At 39.4% G+C, this 23,661-nt stretch overlaps 2 protein-coding genes across 4 annotated transcripts; one reads left to right on the top strand and one right to left on the bottom strand.

Moving 5' to 3' along the window:
- The first annotated feature begins 512 nt into the window (after positions 1-512).
- Positions 513-10,148, top strand: LOC146457151 (uncharacterized). 3 transcript variants are annotated; one of them, XR_014858559.1, is made up of 7 exons: positions 514-1,012; positions 3,537-3,708; positions 5,062-5,142; positions 5,262-5,700; positions 6,599-7,000; positions 7,282-9,628; positions 9,998-10,148. XR_014858559.1 is itself a non-coding variant. In XM_085092207.1 (6 exons), the coding sequence occupies exons 1-6, from the start codon at positions 1,005-1,007 to the stop codon at positions 8,481-8,483; spliced, it is 2,301 nt and encodes a 766-aa protein (XP_084948333.1). In that variant the 5' UTR covers positions 513-1,004; the 3' UTR covers positions 8,484-10,148. The 3 variants fall into 3 exon arrangements, 2 of the variants coding, with proteins under 2 accessions (XP_084948333.1, XP_084948332.1); XM_085092207.1 differs by having other exon boundaries at positions 513-1,012; positions 6,602-7,000; positions 7,282-10,148; XM_085092206.1 differs by having other exon boundaries at positions 7,282-10,148.
- LOC146457150 (N-acetyl-D-glucosamine kinase-like) lies at positions 8,858-19,606 on the bottom strand. Its single transcript, XM_085092208.1, has 10 exons — positions 19,338-19,606; positions 18,164-18,248; positions 17,867-17,965; positions 16,036-16,177; positions 14,581-14,691; positions 14,085-14,197; positions 13,415-13,502; positions 12,238-12,338; positions 12,063-12,153; positions 8,858-10,850 (listed from the first exon to the last, which is right to left on the bottom strand). The coding sequence occupies exons 1-10, from the start codon at positions 19,379-19,381 to the stop codon at positions 10,663-10,665; spliced, it is 1,062 nt and encodes a 353-aa protein (XP_084948334.1). The 5' UTR covers positions 19,382-19,606; the 3' UTR covers positions 8,858-10,662.
- Positions 19,607-23,661: the final 4,055 nt, after the last annotated feature.

The raw sequence follows: 23,661 nt of genomic DNA, 5'->3' as shown, positions 1-23,661 counted from the left end.
AAAAATTTGAATATTTTCGAATTCTCCAGAGTCTCTCCTGGCGACCAACCGCTGGCCAAAGAGCCTGAGGACTCTGGGTACGAGATTGTTGAATCCGTGGCATATTTTAAAATATGATTGACAGCACACATCCTAAGTGTAGTGGCTGTGCTTATATTAAAATGAATATGAACACGGTATTGAGCTTTGCTGTGCTTTTTTTCCGATAAATCTATTCCAGCATTTCTCATTGTGATCGGTTATCTTTTGTCTAGTATGTCCGTTCTAAAATTTATTATTCATGATTTTCCCCAGTTTTGATGACAAATCACATTGTTCCGTAACCTATTTGATATTCAGTGTATACAAACACTCTGCTAAGCACCATGGTTACACCCCAGCTTTCGGTGTGCGTCCAAACCTCGTGTGGAAAGTTTCAGTCTACAGAATAGAGGTTCTTCATTGCAAGTTATCCGCATGTGAGCATTAAGTGAGGAATTGCATTATATAATTGTGAAAAATAGATGAAAATGCCTCGAAAAAGCCAGAAAACTAAACGGTAGAAAAGCTATTTTGAAAGCTGATCGCAATCTCTGGAGAGTTTTTGACAGGCGCGCTTGTAGGAGGAATTTGGATGTCGCCGCTTTGTGGCTTAATTTTGTTTCTGGAGAAAGAAGAAAGTCCAGGGTATTGTTATCGAGGACTCACACGAAAGTTTCATTCAAAGGCATAGAAACACAATGTACCGTTCTTGTTGTACGACGTATTCGAAATCAGTAATCACCCTGCGAGTTTACTTTTGGTCTTCAGGTAACATTGCAATCTATTGACAGAATTTCCAGCATTTTTTCTAAAGTTCGTCTGTTGCCTTGGAGTCCATTGTTAAATTCACACCATAGCAAGTCAATAAACTTCATGAATAGCGTTCGAAATCGGAGCCAACATCATGTCGTCCGAGTCCTACTGTTCCCGTTATTTTCTCGGCATCAGAAACATTTGAACGGTGAAGAAGGAAACCCTGTTACATGTATAGGTAAGCTCCTTTAATTTTATTTCTATTCTGAGTTAAAATCGTTGAATAATGATACAGTCATAAACAGCTTATCAGAATACATTACCCTAAGTAACTTAGTCGCGAAAAGAACAGAATGTCAAAGGCAGCTTTCTGGTAAAGGCAACTTGCTCTAATCTCAAATCACTGATATTTTTCTCACTGATTTCTGTGGAGTCACAAATTCTGTAGATAGCGTATTCTCGTCTATTTTCATGGTTACCATACTAGCTTGTAAATTTTCCATTAACCAATTTTATGGTCACTATTTTCGCCTTTATATCTTCAACATTATCACGCTACTGATATATTCAACCACATAAAGAAAACACTCGCTATCTAAGTTTCCTTCTTAATTAATTGAATCCAGCAAAACATTTGAAGGAAATCTTTTTAATTTTACACCAGAAACGTTTAGAGACAATTCAATTTTTTTCTACGTCGACAATTCAGTTCATGGTGATATGAATATGATGTATAGAAAGCTTAATACTTTAATCGTGTTCTGTAATTACGGTAAAAGTATCGCTTCCACATATTCACTACCGACTTCTTGCCAAATCGCTGAAAACCACGAGTTAAGTCGAATTTAGATTTGTTGATTTTGTTCGCATTGCGTTTATCTTCCCACTGTTCTATATTCTGGATATTTTGCAGCGATGGATCCGCATCGAGCACATCCAACTTGAATTAGAACGTTATAGCAAACATGATTCGCCGGCAGATTAGCCTGTCATGATTCACTTATGAAGTGAAATTCCCGGATTTTCTTCTTCTTCTTTATTGGTGTTTCTATCATGTGGGAATATTCCCAGCATGCCACAACACATCCGGGAGTTTTATGCGTGGTTCGGGCGAAAATTGAAAGTCAATTAGAATACCGAACTTTAAGACAACAGAAACAATGGGCTGAAAACTGGTAACAACGCGTACGTTTTGGGAATTCATGAGCGATCTACTTTTGTTTCTTACAAGGTACTTGAAGCACATTAATGAGACGAATGAGACTTTTTCTTAGCTTTTCCCAGGAGCGGAACTGTTAGTGTTAAATTTTCCTTGGAGTTTGTCCATTTCAGGGCGAAATCGGTAAATTTGGAACCCGGATTTTTTCCCAAATTATTGCTCGTCTTCTGATGTACCATTTGGCTTTTGCATAAGGGACATGAAGTAACTAAGACGTTTTCTGAGCTTACGGACAAGAGAAACTGCTTTCAAATTTTTCATTAGGTTTGTCCATTTTTAGAATTCTGCTTGGGTGGAGCCAACAAATGTCGGACTAGCTTTTAAATTTCAGGCGAATCCACAATAATTTTAGAAAACAAAAAAATCTACTATTCCAGAGGCTCATTACTCAGAGCGCACAACAGCTAGATATTCGTGTCGCGGATTTCTTAATCTCGTACCCTGATCTCAGTCGAGATTACGGATTTCTTACAGACCTATTTATTTTAGAGAGGTTTCCGCGAATTTACAAGCTAAGTTAGTTTCAAGTAAGCACTTGATTCAAGTGCACTTGAAAATCTCATGTTGCACTTTAGAAAACTTGGCTTCACACCTGGTGACAAAGTACACACTTGAAGCACAAGCTGGAAATCATGAAGCCTTTGCAACAGAAAAACGTTTTATGTTGTTTACTCTTTATTTTGTCTTTAATTTTAAGTCAGAGAGTTTTAACATTACAGGAAAGGCACAGGTACTTCATTGTTTACGAGTACTTGGCGACAAAACAAAAGAACAGGCGACATCTTCTGAACTAAAAATCGATGGTTCAGGCTGTCTCTAAAGATGAAATTCAAATAAGATCGTAAGTTTAACTATTTGTATCGGCTTTTCCTTCTTTTTTGCGTTTACTTACATAAAAGACTGTTTCATGGACTCCTTAAACTGCGAGGTGTATCTCCAGCCATCCATTTTGATTTTTTTGGATTAATTTTAGTTCATCTGTCCTTTCACCGCAGCACGTGGCTTTCAGTTGGTTTCCCTTTTCCTATTGGTCAAGTACGTTCTCAAGTGTGGTGCTGGCCATACTTGGCGGCGTACTTTGGCTTCTTTGAACTAGGAACGTTTCCATGGTCACTAAGTAAAGTTCAAGTTGGTAGGTTTACCCCTTCACACTCAAAGTAGGTTTAAAATGCACTTGAATTATACTTACAAGCTCTAGTGTGAAGCCAACTATTATAGGTAAAGACTATGTTCTCATCTGCTCATTTGAAGCAATTGACAATCAGATATTCAAGAAAGTAAACAATGATCTACCAAAGATACTGTTTCATCTTGTTGTGGCTTCAATCAAGCGCTTAGCAACAAAGTCGGAAAGGTGCTATAGTAGTAGATGATGATGATGATGATGATGATGATGATGATGATGATGATGATGATGATGATGATGACAACGTCAACTGTGCTGGTGATGATGTTGTTGCTGTATCTGTTGACAGACAACGCCTCACAATATTAAAATGCATGAGGTTTAACTTTCACTAAATTCTATTTTGTTTGTTGACAGAATGATACTGAAGCGTTTTCTGATCCGGCTTTTTTGCCGTGGTCGTACACGCGTCGTTCTCCCACTGTCCTGCCTGCTGGCCGGAATCCTGTACGTCTTCAGCCTTAATCTGTCCTCGCTTCGAGGCCCCTACAGAGAGGATCTTGTTCGCCAACGTTCTTTACTTGACCAGGTAACTTTGACTACTGTCTCAGGTTATTTATCCTTAAAAGACCCCCCAACAGAGATTTTAAGGATCCTCTATTGTCTGTTGCTAGAGGAACTTAGTATACACGATCAAGGAAACCGCTTGACTTCTTTGATCAAACGAAAGTCTTCCCACGTTTCACGTGACATTTCTTGATTGATGACGTCGCATAAATTATATATAACTTGTTTTTGAAAACGGGGAACATTGATACTCTAAAACGTTGACTATGTAATTCGGCCTTTTAATGTGGTACCCCTCATTTATAGGTCAAGAGATTTTGACATTTATTATGTCACGCGACCTATTTTCCTTAATTGACCGTTACTGTTAACATGTGGACATCATTACGTGGCAGAATGATAAGGCTCTTACAAGGGTCATCGAACAAGCAGCAAACTGAAGATTGATATAACGCAGCTTTCTTTGACCCAGTTTTGAATAAAGACTATAACCGTTACAAGCTATTTTCAGGTCACGTGACTAGAACGTAATACAATGACGTTCGTAGAATCAATAAGGATGCAAAGAACAAACTGTTTGCCAAGTTTCAGGGAAATTGGATAAATTAAATGTTTCCCCCTTCAAATAAAACTATGTCAAATTATCAGGCAGGTCAAGCCAAAATCACCACGGAAACTGTGAAGTTGAATGAACCCAACTTGTGGTCACTTTTACTCACTGCTGTCAAAAGGCCATTTCCGAGTTGCTCTGAACCTCACTATGAAAGCGAGGCTAAGTGCAAAGCTTTTCATATTTAAATTAGTTTTGTTTGCATATGAATGAAAACTTAGTTTCACTATAAAAACTTTGCACTTAGCCTCACTTCCACACTGAGGTTCACAGCAACTCGCAAATTGACTATTATATTTATTTCGAAGACCAACGGAACTTGAAAAGAAAGAAACCGTGGCTTAGCATCCACTATTCACAACTCACAAGTGCAGTCGAATTTCCTTAAGCCTGGATACCAACGGGAGCACATTAGGTATCCAAGTAAGAAAGAAGTGCGGTTATGGGAAGTCTGATAACTGTCCGATAACTGGCTGGGACTGAAAGATTGCGCCGTTAGACTATAGGATAGAGTAGCAGTAGTACTCTTAAATTTTAAGCCTGTAACTTTTCCCATTTCCTCTTTACCCCTTATCGTTGGCCAGTAGAGAAGAAAGTACGAGGAACCATTTTTTTTAAATGACACGTGGATAATTAAAGCATGCGTACTTGGTCTGAAAAGTTTACCTTGCCAAAGAGGCCATGTGTTGGTTTCCCTGTGTACGGCCACAGGAACAGACGTTGCATACCGGGAACTACTGACTCTCTAATCTGGTTTTACTATAGGTTGATGCAGTAAAGAATCTAACGAAAGTGTTCACTAATCCAGTATTCCAAAAGGAAGATGAAATGAGCCTATACATTCAGGTAACGTGTGAACTAAACTGAACTGATTATTGACATTTTTCTAATCTGCTTCCATGATTTGTTGACATAAACTGTGACCATTTTCCTGATTCCAACTACCATGTATTATTTTCTCACAGGAAACACAGATGGATCTTCCGGGAGGGGACATGGTTTGCGCAGCAAACGAAACTTGCAAGCATCTTAATGCACAAAGCCCGGAGCAGGCGAAAATTACTTGCAATTCATACGGTTCACGCTGCAAGGGGTTTGTTTATTCCATGCAATCTGGAAATGTCGTCCTAAAAGGAGAACTGAACAACAAAATGGTGTTAACGGAAGGCCTGGATCTTTACATAAAGAAAGCTTTCGCAAAAACCGTCGTGCAAAGTGAAACATGCGCAATACCTTTGGACCAGTTCGAGTCCTTTGCGGACGGATGCCGCCTGCCAGAACTGGGCCCGAATGACGAGCGTATAATCAAACTTATCACGAAACCAGAACCGGTTCAGTGCCCAGGCTCCCAGCTGACGCGCTATCGGAGAGGAGTCTTGGAGCTAACGGAGGATGCAAGTATAGGTCAGAAATGGAGGGAAGGGGCTTAAATCTGAAATTTGAAAATGGTTGATAGATTCGATTGAGCAACTAGGGAGCGCTGGTTATATTTTGGGAGCTTAACGGAGAGCGCTTATTTCTGGTTTGACCTGATCGGAAAATGAAGGAGATCGTGACCTGTAACATCAAGAATACCATTAAGCTTCACGTAATCAGTGAACGGAATCATATGCATAATATTGAGCATAATACACTTCCTTTGTTACGTCAGTGGCTTCCCTGTCTTTCATTAATCAAAATATCTAAAAAAAAATAGGAGGCTTATTGGAATAGAAACGCTGAGAAAACAGGGAGATGAATGAAAACACCTTGAACTCAGAGGGGCTCTTATTTGAAGTAGGGCAGAAAAATTAATCTTTACCATGTAATATATGAGCGCCGGTAGCCTACCCAGCAAGCGATTTCCCGCGGGTTTTGCAACAACACAGAAAAACCCTCAGAAATCCTTGCTATTCAACCTAGAGTTCCGTAACCTCGTTACAAACAAAATAGCTGGCAGTAAACTGACAGAAACAAAATTCTAGCTTGGAATTCGAACCCATGGCGTTTTCCGATATCGACAGAACCAGCAGAAGTCGTTTCTATACACGACTCAAAACCGGACAATTATACCACACAGACTGCTGAAACTCTCGCGCTCAAACCATTGGTTATAAAACAATAGGCCATTTTGGATTTGCTTTGAACCTCGTCATGGAAGTGAGGCTTCGTGTATAGTTTTTATTACGAAAATTAGTTTTCATTCAAATTAAAATCTTTGCACATAACCTCGCTTTCATAATGAGGTTAAAAACAACTCGGAAATGCCTATTGCTCGTGTATGACTTTGGTTGTGATCAATGTTGTACTTTCTTCGATACAGTAGGTAACATTACGTCATTGACATACCAGCCTATTCTTCGACCTCCACACAAAGACTGGGGAGCTGAACTTGGAAATGAAATCAGCCTTGATGTAAAAGAGCAACAATTTAAACTGGATTCAGAATTCATTCGCGTTCAACTCACCACCGCACAGGGCGCAAAACACGTGGAGTATCACGCCCAAATCCTTCCCAGGTCCCCGCAGCAAGAGTTCGGCAAAGCAGCTGGTCTGCCACTGAGTGTAGTAATTATAGGCATCGATTCTTTGTCGGCGACACACTTCCAAAGAGCTTTACCAGAAGCTTACAAGTTCATGACAGAACAGATGAATTCTGTGTTTCTCAAAGGTTACTCTGTTGTTGGTGACGGCACCACACCAGCGCTGACAGCTCTAATGACAGGTTAGTCAAGTTGTCAAACAAGATTCCACAAAAAATACTTTAACACCACTCTGATCGATGATATAACTTCTGAACAAAATTACAAAATAATTCGATTCGTCAAGATTCCTTCGTCTTTTGATTTCCTGCGGAGACGTTGAATAAAACAATACCAACACAAAAGCGGAGTCGAGTTAGAATTTTACCATATTTTCTTATCTATTTATCTATATCTGTTACTGAAAGTAGTGGTTTATTTAATGCCTAGCCTATTCTCTTCTCTCCCCACTTTTCTCCTTTAGGTAAATTTGAATCAGAACTTCCCGAGGCTCGTCGAGGATTTCCGGGAGCCGAACCCCTGGACCGCTGGTCACATATATTCAAAGACTTCAAGACACGAGATTACGCCACACTGTTTAGCGAAGATTGCCCTTGGTATGGAGCATTCAACTACCGACTGCACGGCTTCACGGAGCCACCAACTGATCATTTCTCCAGATATTTTTGGGAAGCAGCAAAAATGACTTCACCGCACTGTGTTCACAACAAACCACAACATCAAATCCACTTTGATTACATCAAGTCCTTTGTCGAAGCTTATCGACAACAGCCTAAGTTTGGGCTGTTTTTCATGACGGGTATTTCCCATAACAATTTAAACACTATTTACCGATGTGCTGATGATTTTGTCACCTTGTTAAAAGATTTAAACGAGGGAAACGCTTTAAATGACACGTTATTGATAGTCATGTCGGACCACGGCGCACGAATAGGAGAGGCCAGAGCGACATTTCAAGGGAAGCTAGAGGAACGACTGCCATTGATGGCTTTGACACTTCCAAAATGGTTCTCACAGCAGTATCCGGACTTGATTCATAATTTAAAAGAAAATAGCGACATTGTGACGTCACCATTTGATTTATATGCCACATTCAGACACATATTAAGCTATCCCCAGACCCCCTCTGATTTGATAAGAGGCGAGAGCCTTTTTAGTAAACTTAATCGATCACGTGAGTGTCAAAGTACTGGGATAGCTGAACATTACTGCCCGTGCATACAATGGAAAGAAATAGATACACGTGTAGATCACGCGCGGCGTGCAGCCGAGGCAGTTGTTGATCACGTGAACAACTTAACCGCTTCAGACTCTCTGGGTTTAAACCTCTGTTCGCGTTTACAACTTCAAGAAATTTTGTCAGCTCATCAAAAAGTCCCAAATGTGAAAGTGGCACAGTACCTTGGGTCCTCTGACGTACACGGTAGGAGGCCGATGTTTACAAGGAACAGTGCGACACTGGATGAGTGTTTATACCAAGTACAGCTCCGAACAATGCCAGGGAAAGGTCTGTTTGAAGCGTCCGTGAGTTTTGACGGCGAAAAATACCGAGTCACGGGTGAAATAAGCAGGATAAATCTGTACGGAGAGCAGCCCAGGTGTATTCTGGACAAAAGTCCTCATTTACGGAAATACTGTCTGTGTAAGGACTACAAAGAACAGTGAACAACGCCATAACACCAGAGACGTGATGATAACAAGAGTATCGACTATTTCAAAACTGTACATGAAGAGCTGCACCTAACTAGATGTCAGTGTTATATAATTATATAATTAGAGCGACATAAGGATCTAAATTACAAGTGCTGTTTACATCGCTTTTATCTTAGGAACGCTTAAAAATGTAATAATGATCGACATAATCATAAGAAAATGGTCGATCGTTTTCTTATGATTTTGATTATGTTTTTGATTAAGATTTTGTGTTCCTGCTAAATAGTAAGAACTTAACGATAACGATTATGATTCTGATCGTTATATAAAATGAGAACCAGGCCTAACTAAACTATGAATAGCCAAAAATGACGTAATCCAAAGTCTTTAAAATTTAATATAAATTTTTATTGACTATACTCCTTATTTTCTCCTAAATAAAGAACTATACCTTATATTTATTTAGTTTGAAAGAATATTTCATACTCAAGTCTTTAGCTTTGTCTTCTTTCATACACCCATCACTGAATAAAATTTTTAAGTATGTCTTGAGACGTCATGTTCATTGCACATAAACAGCCCTAAAGATTCAATGTACCAGTTAGTTGCAGTTCGTTTCCCTTTCAGGGAAGAGAAATTAGGTTTTGGTGGCGTTGTAAGCCTGAAATAGGTAGTGGCACTCGCAGTAGACACGTGTGGCGAAATATTATTTTGTCCCTAACGGCTTTCCTCCAGGCCCTCACGATCAATTCTTTTCGGTGACGTAACCGAGGCGATCGGCCACGTGACCCGAAACGGATTGACCGAGATGAAAGACAGAGAGACGCGTAGGAACTAGACAAACGAAATTTGTCGTTAATTTCGGATGCATCGCGCTTTAGTAAGATCGATTATTTAATGAGAATTCAAACTAGCTTTCATAATGAAAGTGAATACAAGAAACATATATTAGCTTTCATAAATTGACCAACTCAAAGCTGCAAGCGAGCTTGGAGTGGTTTGATTCTCAGTGCGACACAAGTATGTAATTGATAATACTTTTATTATGATTTCTGACGCCATTTTGGCTGGGTGGGGTTGAGGGGGGGGGGGGGTTGGGATAAACACGGCTGAAATTATTTCGAATATATTGGATAGACCTTTGTAAAGAAAAAAAGGTTTTTTTTGCACGGCAAGCCTCGACCAGACGCGCATTCAGTGCAAGGCTTGCCGCGCACAAACAAAGCTTTTTATTCTCCTGAGACTCAACATGGCCGCCGAGTGAGAAAGGTCTATTGTGGCCAACTTTGAACTTCTGCTACTAAACTTCGAAATTGACGGACTTTCAAACTTTTAAACTATTTTTATAAATCTCTGTTACATCATTCATCAGATGGAAAATTAGACAGTGATTTTAATCTTTACGACGTTCGTACACTGTCATTAGAAGTCTTCTCGTTTCGCTTGTAATTTCGCGATAATTTGTACATTTTGATTATAAGGGTTTTTTCTGAAATTTTAAAATTTCGTTCACGGCCCGGTTTTAGCCTGGACATGTTCCCTACATTTCACGGAAATAATTTCAACACAGCTTCTAAAGGGCATATCGGCAGACAAAATTCGGACAAATTCAAGCTTAGTTACAGTTGTTTAAGGTCGGCCAAAACCTCGTACATTTACTTAACAAATCGAATGTGGTTTAACGTTGCCTGCACTCTTATCGACAACGATATTCGTCATCACCGTGGTTAAAATGTTGTGGACTCACGAGGCGCAGGCGAGTGAGTCCACAACAAATTTTGACCACTGTGATGACGAATATCGTTGTCGATAAGAGTGCAGGCAACGTTAAACCACATTCGATTCGTTTTTACCACAATATCACCGTTACAGAAATTTTTTTACAATAACTGTTAAAATTTCCGCGCGCTGATTGACGCGAGCAGCGTTGTCTAGACTCTTATCGACAACGGAAAATTAGCCAATCAGATTTCAAGATTAGAAACAATTGTGGTAAAATGTAATTTTGACCGTGTTTGCCTCTCAACCAAGATGGCGACAGAAACCATGAAAAGGTCTATTAAAAGCGGGCTCAGTTTTCCTCAAAGTTAGCTTCGCTAAACAACATAATAAGACAAGATATCCTTTCAAGACCACGTATTAAGTTATTGCTCTGAATCAATAAGAATGCAGTAAATGGACACGTTTTTACTTATAGAAATGAATGCCTGTAAAATTCCTCCACCATGGAATCGTAATCTATGGGAAGTGGGTGGTCAGCGGTTTTGGCTCCAAGAGCAGCCGCACCAACAGCGGAACTCTCACGTAACTTTACTAGCGAGAAGCTTTTCACTCGTACAGCGGTGTTGCTAGGAGAACATTTAATGCCTGCTAAAAATCCTGTGAGAAAAAAAACAAAAGATTTGAAAATTTGTTGTTGTAGGAACGCTTACGTTCTCAAGTTTTTTCGTGTTATTGAGCTTCTGAGATAAACGGCAGGGCAAAGTGGTAAGCTGGCCATTCTCCAATCAAGGTGAACACAATTTATAATTAATCAGGTCAAAATTCATCCAGTGTATACATTCAATTGAAAAAACGTTGTCCCGTACAAAGTGTAAACAATGCCACCTGATGGAATTATGGGGTCATCTAATTGCATCAATTAGCATATTTAGTGTTTTTTACTCTCATCCGCGAGAAATACGCATTTAAGCCTTAAAATCTTCACGTACTTTTATTTTTTAGCACGAAAAAGGCAAATTAACTCATAAGTCAAACGCTTCCCAGATGGGAGAAAGCTCTTGGGTCTTATCCTTGGTGGTACATTACATTTTACCTGACAAAGTTTCTTCAATGGAGTGTAAATCGTTATTCGAATTCATCCTAGTAGCTGATAAACCATTATTCACGGATGTTGAGGTGAATAGCAAATACTATGCTGAGTTTGACTAGCAAATAAGAGCGCGCGAAAAACATGCACTGGTTTGGTTTATACTGATGCATTTTATCTGCTGAACATCCAGCTGCACATGCTCAAACTGAAGAGTTCCATGTGTACGTTATGTCACAATTTCTTTGGAAATTTTTCCAGTTTAAAGTGTATATAACACAAAATGTTTTTCTTTTGGTTTTTAGGAGTTTGATACGTGTAAAACACGATGTTCAGAATAAAACTTGTCCAAAACGTTTGAAATCGTTTTTTTCCAGGACCAAAATACCCGCGTTTTCTTTAAGAAATGTCACCGGGACTGGGACCTTTGTTTGGTCACTTCACTGATAGTTTTGACGAACAAGATCAGCTTGCACAGCGAACTAAGACGGAATTACGGTCAAATGTGACACGTAATCTACGCCCACGGTATAACAGCTGCCGTCAGTCCATCCGTGACCTCTCCCTCCCCACCCATGAATGAACGCGAACAGTTCAGACCACACCACCGACATCGGTTTCCCCCAAACTGCACTTCTTAACCCAAGGAGTTCGAATTGAATATGAAAATGAATTGTAGGCAATTACTACGGAAACTGTGGGAAATTTTGAGAAACGGATCAAAGACTCGAGAATGGCACTTATATAGTTTCTGCACCCTAACAGGACTTCGATTTTCTTACCATCTCTAAGAAGATCCCAGCTGTTCCACACAGCACCAACACAAGCGATCCTGAGTCCTTTTTCACCACTCAGCAGCGCTTCTTGACATTCCTGTAACAAGAAAACATCACTTCACCATGACAGAAATTATCGAACGGAAAGACGTGGAAACTATTTCAGCGATAAGGAACTTACTTTATCCATGTGTTGTACGACAGCCTTGACATGAGTCCCAAGCAATTCGCCGGCCTGGTAAAACAGATGCTGGCACAATGGATCCTTGGCTTCCACTGCTCCTGAAACACACAGACAAGTACAAAATATATCAAAAAGGAAACAGAGCGGCCGTTTCAATTGAGTGTCGTAAAACCAAAACCAAAGTAATTTACTCTGGCCAATTACAACAGACGCAAACAGTGTAATGAACCAATCAGAATTCAAAGTAAATACACGTAACCGGCGCCAAGCGCGGGAAAACTCGTGCGAGCGAGGCACGATTGGTTTTGGTTTTACATCTTATTGGTTGAGAAAGCGGCGCGAGTTTTATTAACCAATCACAGAGCGTAGTAATGCAAAACCAAAGCAAAAACGCAATTACTTTCGACACTTAGCTCACTCAGTTAAAAACCGCTCTAACAAAATGTAACCTCCACTAATAATTTATTTGTTTTCATGAAGATTGAAAAGACATCCAATCAGAATTTTGGAAATGGTTTTCCTGGAAGCTAGTCTTACTCGCCCAATGGCACACAGAGCGACCAAGGAACCTCTGCTTGTCACGTGATAGTTGGTCGCACTAACGTAACGAGATGGCCGTATCAACAGGGCTTTGAAATCGGAAATGACTGAGCTTTTGTTTGGACCACGAAAAAGAGGATGTAATAATGAGGTGGCTGGTTTAAACGAGGCTGGTAAGAAGACGGTTGCACTGTGCATGGAACGAGTTGGTGATGTTTTATCCTATTTATACAGCTGTTTCGACAAAGGTTGTCCAAAAAAAGCGTAAAGGCATACGCGACAATGCCGAAAGGTAGTCTGGGAAACACCCAATAAATTTCAATTCAATAAAAGTTCAGAATCCATAACGTCTCGACCGTACAGCGTAGACTTGAGATGGCGGGCATTATGGATTCTGAGCTTTTATTGAAATTTATTGGGTACCTCCCAGACTACCGTTCGATATTGTCGCGTACGCTTTTACGCTTTTTATGGACAACCTTTGTCAAAACAGTTGTAAACTTGAACCTTAGAGACAAGATTCTAATTTTGCCTTGGGTTAATGTGGCGTAACTGCATCGCCCTGATGCCTCTGATGCTTTTACCACATTTTGAACCTAGAAGCAATTCAAAACAGAAAATACTATGGACTTACCAACGGCTAAAGATTTACACAATCCTGCATAGTGAGCTTTGTCAAATTTTGCATACAAGTGATCCAACATCCCAAATAAATTGTCTATCTGTAAAACATACAATACATTGTATGTGTTAGGACCAATGAAATCATTGCTTTTTAACATGACGGTACAAAGAAAACAAACATGTTACAGGAGTGGAGGACGTAAGTTGTTCACTCAGCTAAAAAATTCATGGTATAATTAAGTCCCTCACATACCTTATACCTTTTTTTGTTGCTTCAACAAAGTTTCGTTCTCCACAACAACATCGTCCTCCACAACAACATCATGACAAATATGAAACAACATTTGTGCTGACTGCACCATTTTTTTGCATTTTGATTTATGAACTTGACCAATACAACATGAACATATCTTGTACTGTAAGGAATAGTTTGGAGATGAGGGGGAGGGGTGGGGATAACATTAAGTATCAACTGTAAGTGTTTAGTTTTTTGAAGGGAGTCATTGAGAAACATGTAAGGTTTGAGTTACTTCCAAAACTATTTGTTTTAAAATACAAAATAAATAGCTCCCTTTCATCCCCCCCCCCCCCCCACAACCACCACATAAATAATTATTGTGAACACTCTCTAATCAATAGGTTGTACCAAGTACATTCATTAGATCATTATATTCCAATACCTTGAAGTGTTCAAAAAATGTATTTTTCACATAAGTAACATCATACTGAGAAGGCACCAATCCATCCTCGGCATCAAACACTGTCTTGATGGCCTTATATGAGATCCACCACGCTTAAAAAAATAGGGTGACGGCAGATAAATATGAGCCTTGCAAAAGAAATTGAGATTCAAAGATGGCTTCATGACTAACATGAGGTATATTTTTTGAAAGATCATTTTTCTACCCCTAAAAATGCCCAGTATACGTTAGTTCTTATAATAATTTTTATGAAAGCTGCCAGTCAGGAGTGATTTTAATTATTATGATCTAACATGTTAAAACAACTTCAGGCAGGTTTTTCTCAATTGAATTTATAAATTGCTTTCACTTCATTTAATACAGAAATGGCAAAACCTGTAAGTTTGACTATAAGTTGTGTTTGTGAATGAGATTCTTGTGTGCAAATATTAGACTAATTCAATGGGAGAAGACAGGAGCGACTGAGTGAACCAACCTGATCCTTCGTCACCCATCATGTGGCCCCACCCACCACAGTTGAACGTTTTACCGCTCGGTGTTAACATCTGACAGTTGGAACCAGTCCCTGATATTAAAACTACACCACCTAAAGAAATGAGATCAGAATTGATGCCTTTTAACCCTCTTGCACACATTCGTATCAAATATCAGAAACATTGATAAAATGGAAGAAGGTAAATTAAATACCATAAACTGCCACTTACAAGCCCCCCCCCCCCCCCCCGCATACGTTCTGCGCATCTCGTGATACTGGGGTTTCCTATGGGTGGTGCCTAGATATACAGGGATATTTTTGCACGATTTTAAACTATGAGGAGAAAGCAGAAATAAGCAAGTGCTCTTAGTATCCAAAAAGAAAATTGGGGGTAACCATGCATTTTTTAGAGATAATAAAGCTTCAATTTGGAAGAAAATGCCATGCATTATTTTGTATTTTACTGCTTTTTACAATAATTGTTGCTTAATTATCTCTAAAAAATGCGTGGTTACCCCCAATTTTCTTTTTGGATTTCCATAGCCCTTGCTAAGATCTGCTTTTCCCGCATAGTCATTAACTGCGCAAAAATACTTCGGTATTAGCAGGCACCGTCCTTAATATTGGCCCATCTACCTATAAACCAAAAAATGCATCCGATTTTAAGCCCCACGGATATAACCCCTCCACTAGTTTCATTCGTGTTGTTAATTTTAATTTTAAGTTCAAGCGCTGAGTGCAGAAAAGGCCTATGTGCATTTTTAGGCTAAATTTGTAGATGAACAGCAAAAAAAGTCCTCCATAATATAAATTAATGTTAAGGACGGTGCCTACAAAAACCGAAGTATTTTTGTGCGGTTTATGACTATTCAGGAAAAGCAGATCTTAGTAAGGGCTATTGGAATCCAAAAAGAAAATTGGGGGTAACCATGCATTTTTTAGAAATAACTAAGCAATAATATCTCTAAAAACTGCCAAAATATAAAGCAATATATGGGATTTTCTCCTAAATTGAAGCTTAATTATCTCTGAAAAATGCATGGTTACCCCCAATTTTCTTATGAGATACCAAAAGCATTTGCTAAGTTCTGCTTTCTCCGTATAGTCTTAAACCGCGCAAAAATATTCCTGTATTAGTAGGCACCACCCATAGTAAATCCCAGTATCTCCAGATGCGCAGAACGTATGCGCAGTAACAATAGTAGGCACCGTCCTTAACTGCATAAAAATCAGATGACCCGTTCAGTTTTTGTTTGAATTGGGTGTATTTCAAACTTTGGCCAAAATACACATATTATGCCCTTTCTTCATGCCATCCTTGTAATAATACTCTCTTCTTTATTGAGCACTGAGTAACTTGCAGAAGTGGGAAGAAGAGGTTGGTCCTGAGCATTCCAGTCTAAGTAGGATAAGTGCAATTCATGCTTTCTTCTGAGTACAATATTTTTTAGATACCTTTATCAGAAGTAGTGGCAATTGCACCCACAGTGTCACAGCACATATGATACTTGTTACTGCAATTTGGGTATGTTGACATCATTAGAGACACTGCTTGTTTTTGAATCTCTTCTTTCTCCAAGCCACTTAGTGAGAGTCCCTAGAAAATGGTAAGGCAATCAAACATCTAAGTCTTGTATAATATACCAGTACAAGATCCACTGATTCCAAGGAGGGTGGTGTAGCAAAAATATGAATGGGGGGCTGCATGAAAAATGTTTCAGAATAAAAAGAATAGCCCTCTGGCATGCTTCATTCCATTCTATCTTGCTGCATGGATAATGTCAGTGATATTGGAAGCTCATGCTCAGTGTCTACAATGTGTAATTCCAGAAAAAATCCATACCCACCCCATGGAAGGTCATCGGAAATTCCTGGGGGGGGGGGGGGTCTTAAAACTCAAAGCATGAAACTTAACTGGAATTTCCTAAGGGGAGAGGCATGCGAAACAAAAAACCTTCCGTGGGGGGAGTATGCATATTTTCTGGAACTGCACAATGAAATGACTTGTGGCCTGGTCATGCCGTGGTTCCTTTTATAGTGTAGGTCCATGTTTAAAAAAGTGTTGCAGCCTTCCTGGGCTCCTCTCCTAAATCGGTGACTGAATTTCTCCTGGGTCTGCACTATGCGTCAACACTAACTTGCCAGAAAAGCACTATAAAGTGTCAAAGTGGGCAACTTATTTATTTTCAAGTAACCTAGCTTCCAACTCTTTAATTTTAAAATCTCCAATAGTGAACAGCATCTGATTTCGCCTTATAATGTGCAGTTCCAGAAATTATCCATACTCACCCCCTCGGAAGGTTGTTTTGTTTTGTCCCCCCCCCTCCCCCCAAGGAAATTCCAGTTTAGCTCCATACTTTGCTTCTAAAATTTTGGCTTTTAAGACCCCCCCTCCCCCTAGGAATTTCCGATGACCTTGCTTGGGGTGGGTATGGATTTTTTCTGGAACTGCACAATATTGCAACTTGATCAGACATAAAGGTCGCGAGGATCAGGAAATGGCCAGCAAAGACGTTTAAAGTAATTCTCTGAACTAGTACTAACTGTAAAAATATATGACACACAATGAGGAGAATACACATGATGATATCAGGTCTCAAAGGGTTAAGGAAGGATTGATGGGAAGGGGGCTCAAAGAGGCTCAAACAAAAAAAAATTACTTAATTATCCTCTCCCCGAAAGGGGCTTTTCAGGGGCAGTGAAACAAACAGGAAGAAACAAATATTTCAAATACAACATAACATGGTTAAGAATCCCAGCTTGGAGGAGGCGGGCCAGCTGGCTATTTACAAATGAGGCCGAGGAGTTGAACTTGGGGCTACCGCGAAACAACTCCAGATAGTGGTCAGAACGGGACTTGAACCCGGGACCTCCGGATTTCAAGTCCGGCGCCCTAACCACTCGACCACACAAGAGTGCCTTATTTTAAATTATGCACAACAATACCTTAAAAAACTGTTCCAGGCCCCAGGTAGTACTTCCCTATGCAATAGGCATGTGCAGCCCCAAACAGTATGATTTTTGGGCCATTTTGGTCTGAAATATGGTGAATATTTTAACCATTTTGACCTGCAAGTCTGAAAACGGGTATGTATTCTAGAAACCAGGTCTGAAAATGGGTACAAATTTCAGAGCTGGCTAGGTCACCAAAACAAATGTTACCTATGGTACGGTTACCAAAACATTACATATTTTGATCTGAAATAGGGTCAGGGGTTGGAGAACTGAAACGCACCACCACACCAAAAATTCTGAGTAATACCCCTCTCCCCACTTCCAGGCTTACTAGAGATGCTAGAGGTTTGTTGATATCAATTCCTGCAGCCTTTTTAGCTTCTTCCACCATCTTGTTTACTCTTCGCAGACACTCTTCTAAGCCAATCAGCTGTAAGACAAATCAAAAATATTGGCAAACTTAAATTAGTTACTGTTGTTTGACTCAAGTTTCTGAGAATACTTTTGGACAAAGTGTATCGGATTTTACTTCAAATGGCATTTAGTACAAAAACAATTTTTAGAAATACCCAAGTGCTAAGGTAAAAGGTTTTGATTCACATGTAATAATGATGACTGACATACATACCCAGTGATTTGTTCCTTGTCCTGAGCTGCGCCCTACAATTTTTCCGTCATTTGACAATATAATGGCTGTTGAACCTGTTCCACCACTACAATAAAGATTTTTTAAAAAAGTTTATAAGTGCATCCAATATGTTTCGCATAAACACATGTTGCCCAAGGTCTATGAGTTTAGGTCAAAAACTAAGTGGTCACCTACCATTTTTATTGCTTTGTTGGAAAGCCCCCTAAATTCTTTAACCCCTCTGGCAATATGGCAAAAGTTATCCAGTCAATCTTGTATTATGTCATGAAAGGGGCATTTTTCCACCTACAGAAAATTTCTATTTGAAGTGGCCTACTGAATGTTGCATGCATACAAAAAATTAAGATAGGTCACCGGGTGAAATTTTGAGATAAAAATAAATGTTTCTTGCAGCTTTTATTTCTAGTTCACATGATTTTACGCTGCACTTCCACTTCCAGTGTTCTACACGGACAACATTTGATGGGAATTTTGATTTATTCAACTATCATGTGCACCTCAGCTATGACATGGGTGGGTTGCATGCACGCAGAGGGTTAAAGAACCCTTTTGAGCCTCCTTAAAGGTGGGACATAACACAACTGATGAACATATGACCTTCTGTACACCATTAGAACACCTTACCCATTGAGCTATGGGGAGACTTCTGGCAAAATTCATCGCACTTACCACTAGGTTAAGGTTGCTTTACAGATTTGATGCATGCCAAGCACAGGCATAAGAAAGGGATAACTCAAGGAGAAGAGTTGACTACCAAAAAAATTATAGGAATAAGGAATAATTCTAACCCTCATCTTTATTGGGACAACAGACGTGGCAACTTTCAAATTATTATAACGTGCACTGTAAATATTAAGGTAAAAATTACTATAAAATGATTGATTTTCTGAAGAAAAATTTACGCCACGTTTTATTTTCTGTGTTGTTTTGAGATTATGTTAACCCAATTGACTAGTTTTCATTATTTATATAAAGCAGGAAAAAGAGTTACAACTCTTCAAGCTCAAATGGATTGACTAGAGGTAGAAGGACTGCAAGGCAGTCAAAGTCACAATAATATTATCGGTCATTGGTACTAAATCATTTACATTAAAAAAAGTTCTATTTTCGTTTAGTTGTAAGTCACTAATGCCAGTTAAGACTCTTATCTTACCCCTCAATTCCACCAAAGAACAAATCACTCGAAACAGCCGCCATCTTGAAATCAAGGCGATGATCTGAGGGACTGGGCAACCTAAATCAAGTCACGCAATGTTTTCCTCTTGTCACGCAAAAACTTACTGATAAAAAAGAGTCACTCGGAAAGAGAGGTTCTCCTCTCTCAGCCGTTCCCTTTCTAGTGCCTGCCACACTTACGCAGGCCATATCTCAATTTCCACAGGCCATGACGTGACGCATACAAACCTTACAATGGATTCAACAAACTTGTTCTTTCCGCTGATGAAGGACACAGGCCGAAACATTTGGAGACCATATCCCAAACGTCATGTTTTATGAGCTGAACACTTCCCTGCTATAAGTCATTGGGCCTGGAAACTATTGTATGTGACTAATATTCTTCAAAATAAAACTCTAGCATCCAGAATAGTGAGCCACAAACGACAGGCGAGTCATTACGGTTCACTAAAGAGCTGCGGGGGGGGGGTTCCATTGAAAGTGACGGGGGGAGATGGTCGGAAATTTTGAAAAGAATCGCTAAAAGGTACTAGAATTCTCTCTTATGGGCGCAGTCCTAACAATTTTTTTTTATTTCTGAGAGGGAGTCACGAATGAGACTAATCCTCTGTTTTGCCTGTAACCAGTCTCCCAAATGGGGCACAGGGCGAAGAGAAGCGGAGCGTTGTCTGGGAGCGGGATTTCTCAGTTCGCCCCAAATCCCGCTTGGGAGCCTGTTCACAGGCTACTTCTGCTTCTCTTCACAACCGCACGAAGTTAGATCATAGTGAATTGTACCATGAAATAAATATATCAATCACACTCTGGCCGACAGGGCTATGGAGCACGTACCGTCGTGTTTGAAGTTCGAATTGATCTGAGCCTAATCTATCATGATTTCGTGGTGGCCTAAAATTTAAAGTATAGAAATAAAAGAAATACCGAGAAAATACTTGTAATTTCAGATAGATGCTGCCACTATGGCCAGTGGTGGCGAAAGCAGATTGGCATTTGCATTCCTCTTTCTCTTTGAGAATTGTGACAAGAACTGAAGGAGGCATTCGAAATTTAACGCTAAAACGTTGGATTAGTGGCACCGAACAGCAAGACATTTTCTGAGAATAGACAACTTCGCTCGCATTTTGAACCTGCAATAAACACCCCATAAAATACATCAGACCCTTCGATAATTCTCCCACGTCTTCCAATGAAAGACATGCAACTTCTATTCTGAAGCTATTTATATTTGCCTCAGGAGCAAAGAGCATACGCTAAAGAGGTTCTGAGCCATTGTTTGAAAACTTACCTGGCAAGACTTCAACAACCTCTACTGAAATATTACGTAATCCAAATTTCGAAAATTGAATTTTGTCCCCTATCAAATTTTAGAGCTATGACTTTTAAGACCATCTTTCAGGGAAGATTGAATGCTTTATTTTTTTAAATTCGTAGGTAAAATTGTTCGTTTTTGCACCATTTCTGCATAAGAAAGGAAAACGATCAAAATTTTCCGTGTTTTTGACTGAGTGAGTGAGACATTGGTGAGGACGTGACCACAGGAACTTCAAAGAGGCTTTTGTTAACCGTGAGTTTGTATTTTTAAATTTTTTATGGCCCCATTAACCCCAGACAGGTAATGCGAATTTTGTTTATGGGAGTAAAAAATATTAACATAGTATTCTATAGCTTTTTATAGTTGTTTTACAGTTACAATTATAAAGGGCCACAACACAGCATCAATATCCTGTGACACAAGGCTGATTGATGGCTTTCAACCGCAAGAACCAGCGCATTTTATTTAGACAAAGCCTTTATTTTTTTTATTCGGACAGAGGAAGTGTTTAGGCTGAGGAACTATGTTACGGTCACGATCTTGAAAACGTACACATAAAACTAAAAATGTATATCTATATTCCGATCACCCGGCAACCCTCGGAAAAATGGCAGATGGCCGGCTTAGCAGACCTTAGCAGGAGTTCGTAGGGGCTGTTGAGACATCTCATTTATTTGAATACAAGCATGCTTGGAGGCTTAATTGTAACCCATGTTGCACGTGATGCAAGCTAACTACTCAAAAATTCAAAGTTCCTGATTAATAATTATCGTAAAAATCCTAAATATTTTCCCTTATGTCCAGAAATGCACCGAGCCCTGAATTTCTGGACATATCTCAATATCTTAAAAGTCGCACAATCGTCTCAACAAATCCTTTAAACTAGTTTAAACTTTTTAATTTTTTTTAACCCCTGATACACAATACAAATTTAATTTACGAGACTGAGGGAAAGTTGCATAACATTCTATAGCTTTTTATAGTTCTTTAACAATTATAATTACAAAGGGGCACGACTCAGCAGTAATATCACATGCCGCAAGGCTGATATATGGCTTTCAACCGCAACATCTACCGCATTTCATTTAGACCAACTTTCGTTTTTAGGCAAAAAGGAAGGAGCTGATATGGAGTTGAGGAAATAAGCTACATAAAGCTACAAAACAAAACCATGCAAACGGAAGCGCGTTTGTATTGCGATTATTCCTACTGTAACTCCCTGTAACTCTGCCAAAGTGTCACCTATAAGTTAAATAGCATTTCTGAGTGTCTGAAAGCGTAAAAGTTTCTAGGAAAGGCTTTCCACCAGACCAAAACCATTACCAAGGTGGCCTACAAGGTACTACGCTAACACTCTTTTACAGTTGAGCAAATATTAAAGGAAGTTGTAGTTGTCTTGAAAATAATCGAGTGGAGGTCGAGTGGAGCGTTACACCCACAAAAAAATGTGTCTACAATCAGTGAGCCATAAAAGACACGTGATTTTAAAACAGACGAAGGCTTCACAGATTGTGAAAGGACCAACCACTCATCAAAAAGAGATTAATTTCTCTTCTAATGAACCACATGCCTAATTGCCAAATATCGAGCCACAAAACCTGAACTGAGTACGTTCTTCCGTTTCTGGTGATCATTTCAGCTTTTTTTTAACTTTCAAAGCCTTAGGCTAAAATCTTATATTTTTAAGAACAACAAAGGATCCGCTGCTTGCTTGGATTAAATAAAACTGAATAAATAAATAAATAAATAAATGAATAAATAAAAGATCACGATATTTTTTAATTTGCAATACATGTTTCTATGTGACTCGCATTTTCATTTTGTAATTGATGAAACATGTAACACATCGAAACGTGTATTGCAATGTAAAAAATATCGTGTTCTTTTTAAAAGTCGCGATCGATTTGCTGCTTTCTCGACCAAAAAGATAAATCACTTTCAGTTTAAGTGTCAATGTATTTAGCGCAAAGCACTAATTGGGGACACTTTCCAGATCGAATTGAAACTTGAATTGTTGGCTTTTAACGAGCGGGGGAAAACCGGAGTACCCGGAGAAAAACCTCTCAGAGCAAGGACGAGAACCAACAACAAACTCAATCCACTGATATGACGCCGAGTCCGGGAATCGAACCCGGACCACATTGGCCAGGTGGGAAAGGGTGCTCTCACCACTGCGCCATCCATGCTCCCCGTCCCCCCTCCCCCTTATCATTTTATTAATGGCGGTCTCGGTTGGGAATAATATTTTCCTATCCGTACATCTGAAGATATTGGCGGAAGTCATATCGTTGGGAGCTCTCGAGACATTTTGCCGGAAAAGTAGAAAACCATATGGATATTGTACGTAATAGTTACAAGCAAGGGTGGATTCAAAATGTTTAAGACAACCTTCGTTGCTGGATTCAGTGCTCTGGTCAAACAGCGTTTGCTAGAGTTTATAGTAAAGCTTTAAGTGTTATTAATACCGTCATCGTCACCGATTTTTTTTACATCATCTTTGCAAATGGAGCAAATGAATTGTTGATATAGTTGTTGAGTTGTTAACCCCCGCTTCCCGCCTACTTTTGCTACTGCGCACATGTTCTGCGCATCTCACGATGATCCGAGAAAGTCGGATTGCCTGCTAAAACAGAGATATTTTACGCGGTTTATAACTACGCGGTAAAAGCAGAACTTGGCAAGGGTTATTGGAATCCAAAAAGAAAATTAGGGGTAACCACGCATTTTTCAGAGATAATTAAGCTTCAGCTTCAATTTGGGAAAAATTCCATACGTTGTTTTGTATTTTGGCGCTTCCGTAGTGTGGTTACCCCTAATTTTCTTTTTGGATTCCAATAGCCTTTGCCAAGATCTGCTTTTCCCGTGTAGTCATATTAAAACCGTGCAAAAATACTTCGGTATTAGTAGGCACCGTCCTTAAAAGATTAGGTTCAAGAATATTCACCAACATCAAAGCAAAGCACTTGTAGAAAGCGTGACATTGCATTTC

Source organism: Pavona decussata, unplaced genomic scaffold (assembly GCF_977016875.1).
Source record: "Pavona decussata unplaced genomic scaffold, jaPavDecu1.1 SCAFFOLD_245, whole genome shotgun sequence".
Taxonomy (NCBI): Eukaryota; Metazoa; Cnidaria; class Anthozoa; order Scleractinia; family Agariciidae; genus Pavona; species Pavona decussata.
Note: the sequence above shows the minus strand (reverse complement) of the source record. Positions and strands in the feature narration are given on the sequence as shown.

Excerpts from the sequence above, each read along its gene's own strand:
- LOC146457150 (XM_085092208.1), bottom strand. The coding sequence starts at position 19,381 with ATGGCGGCTGTTTCGAGTGATTTGTTCTTTGGTGGAATTGAGGG. Across the intron at positions 12,339-13,414 it reads GTGTAAATCTTTAGCCGTTG|GAGCAGTGGAAGCCAAGGAT; the intron begins GTAAGTCCATAG and ends TGTGTGTTTCAG. Across the intron at positions 12,154-12,237 it reads TCGTACAACACATGGATAAA|GAATGTCAAGAAGCGCTGCT; the intron begins GTAAGTTCCTTA and ends TTCTTGTTACAG.
- LOC146457151 (XM_085092206.1), top strand. Across the intron at positions 3,709-5,061 it reads AACGTTCTTTACTTGACCAG|GTTGATGCAGTAAAGAATCT; the intron begins GTAACTTTGACT and ends GTTTTACTATAG. Across the intron at positions 7,001-7,281 it reads GCTGACAGCTCTAATGACAG|GTAAATTTGAATCAGAACTT; the intron begins GTTAGTCAAGTT and ends TTTCTCCTTTAG.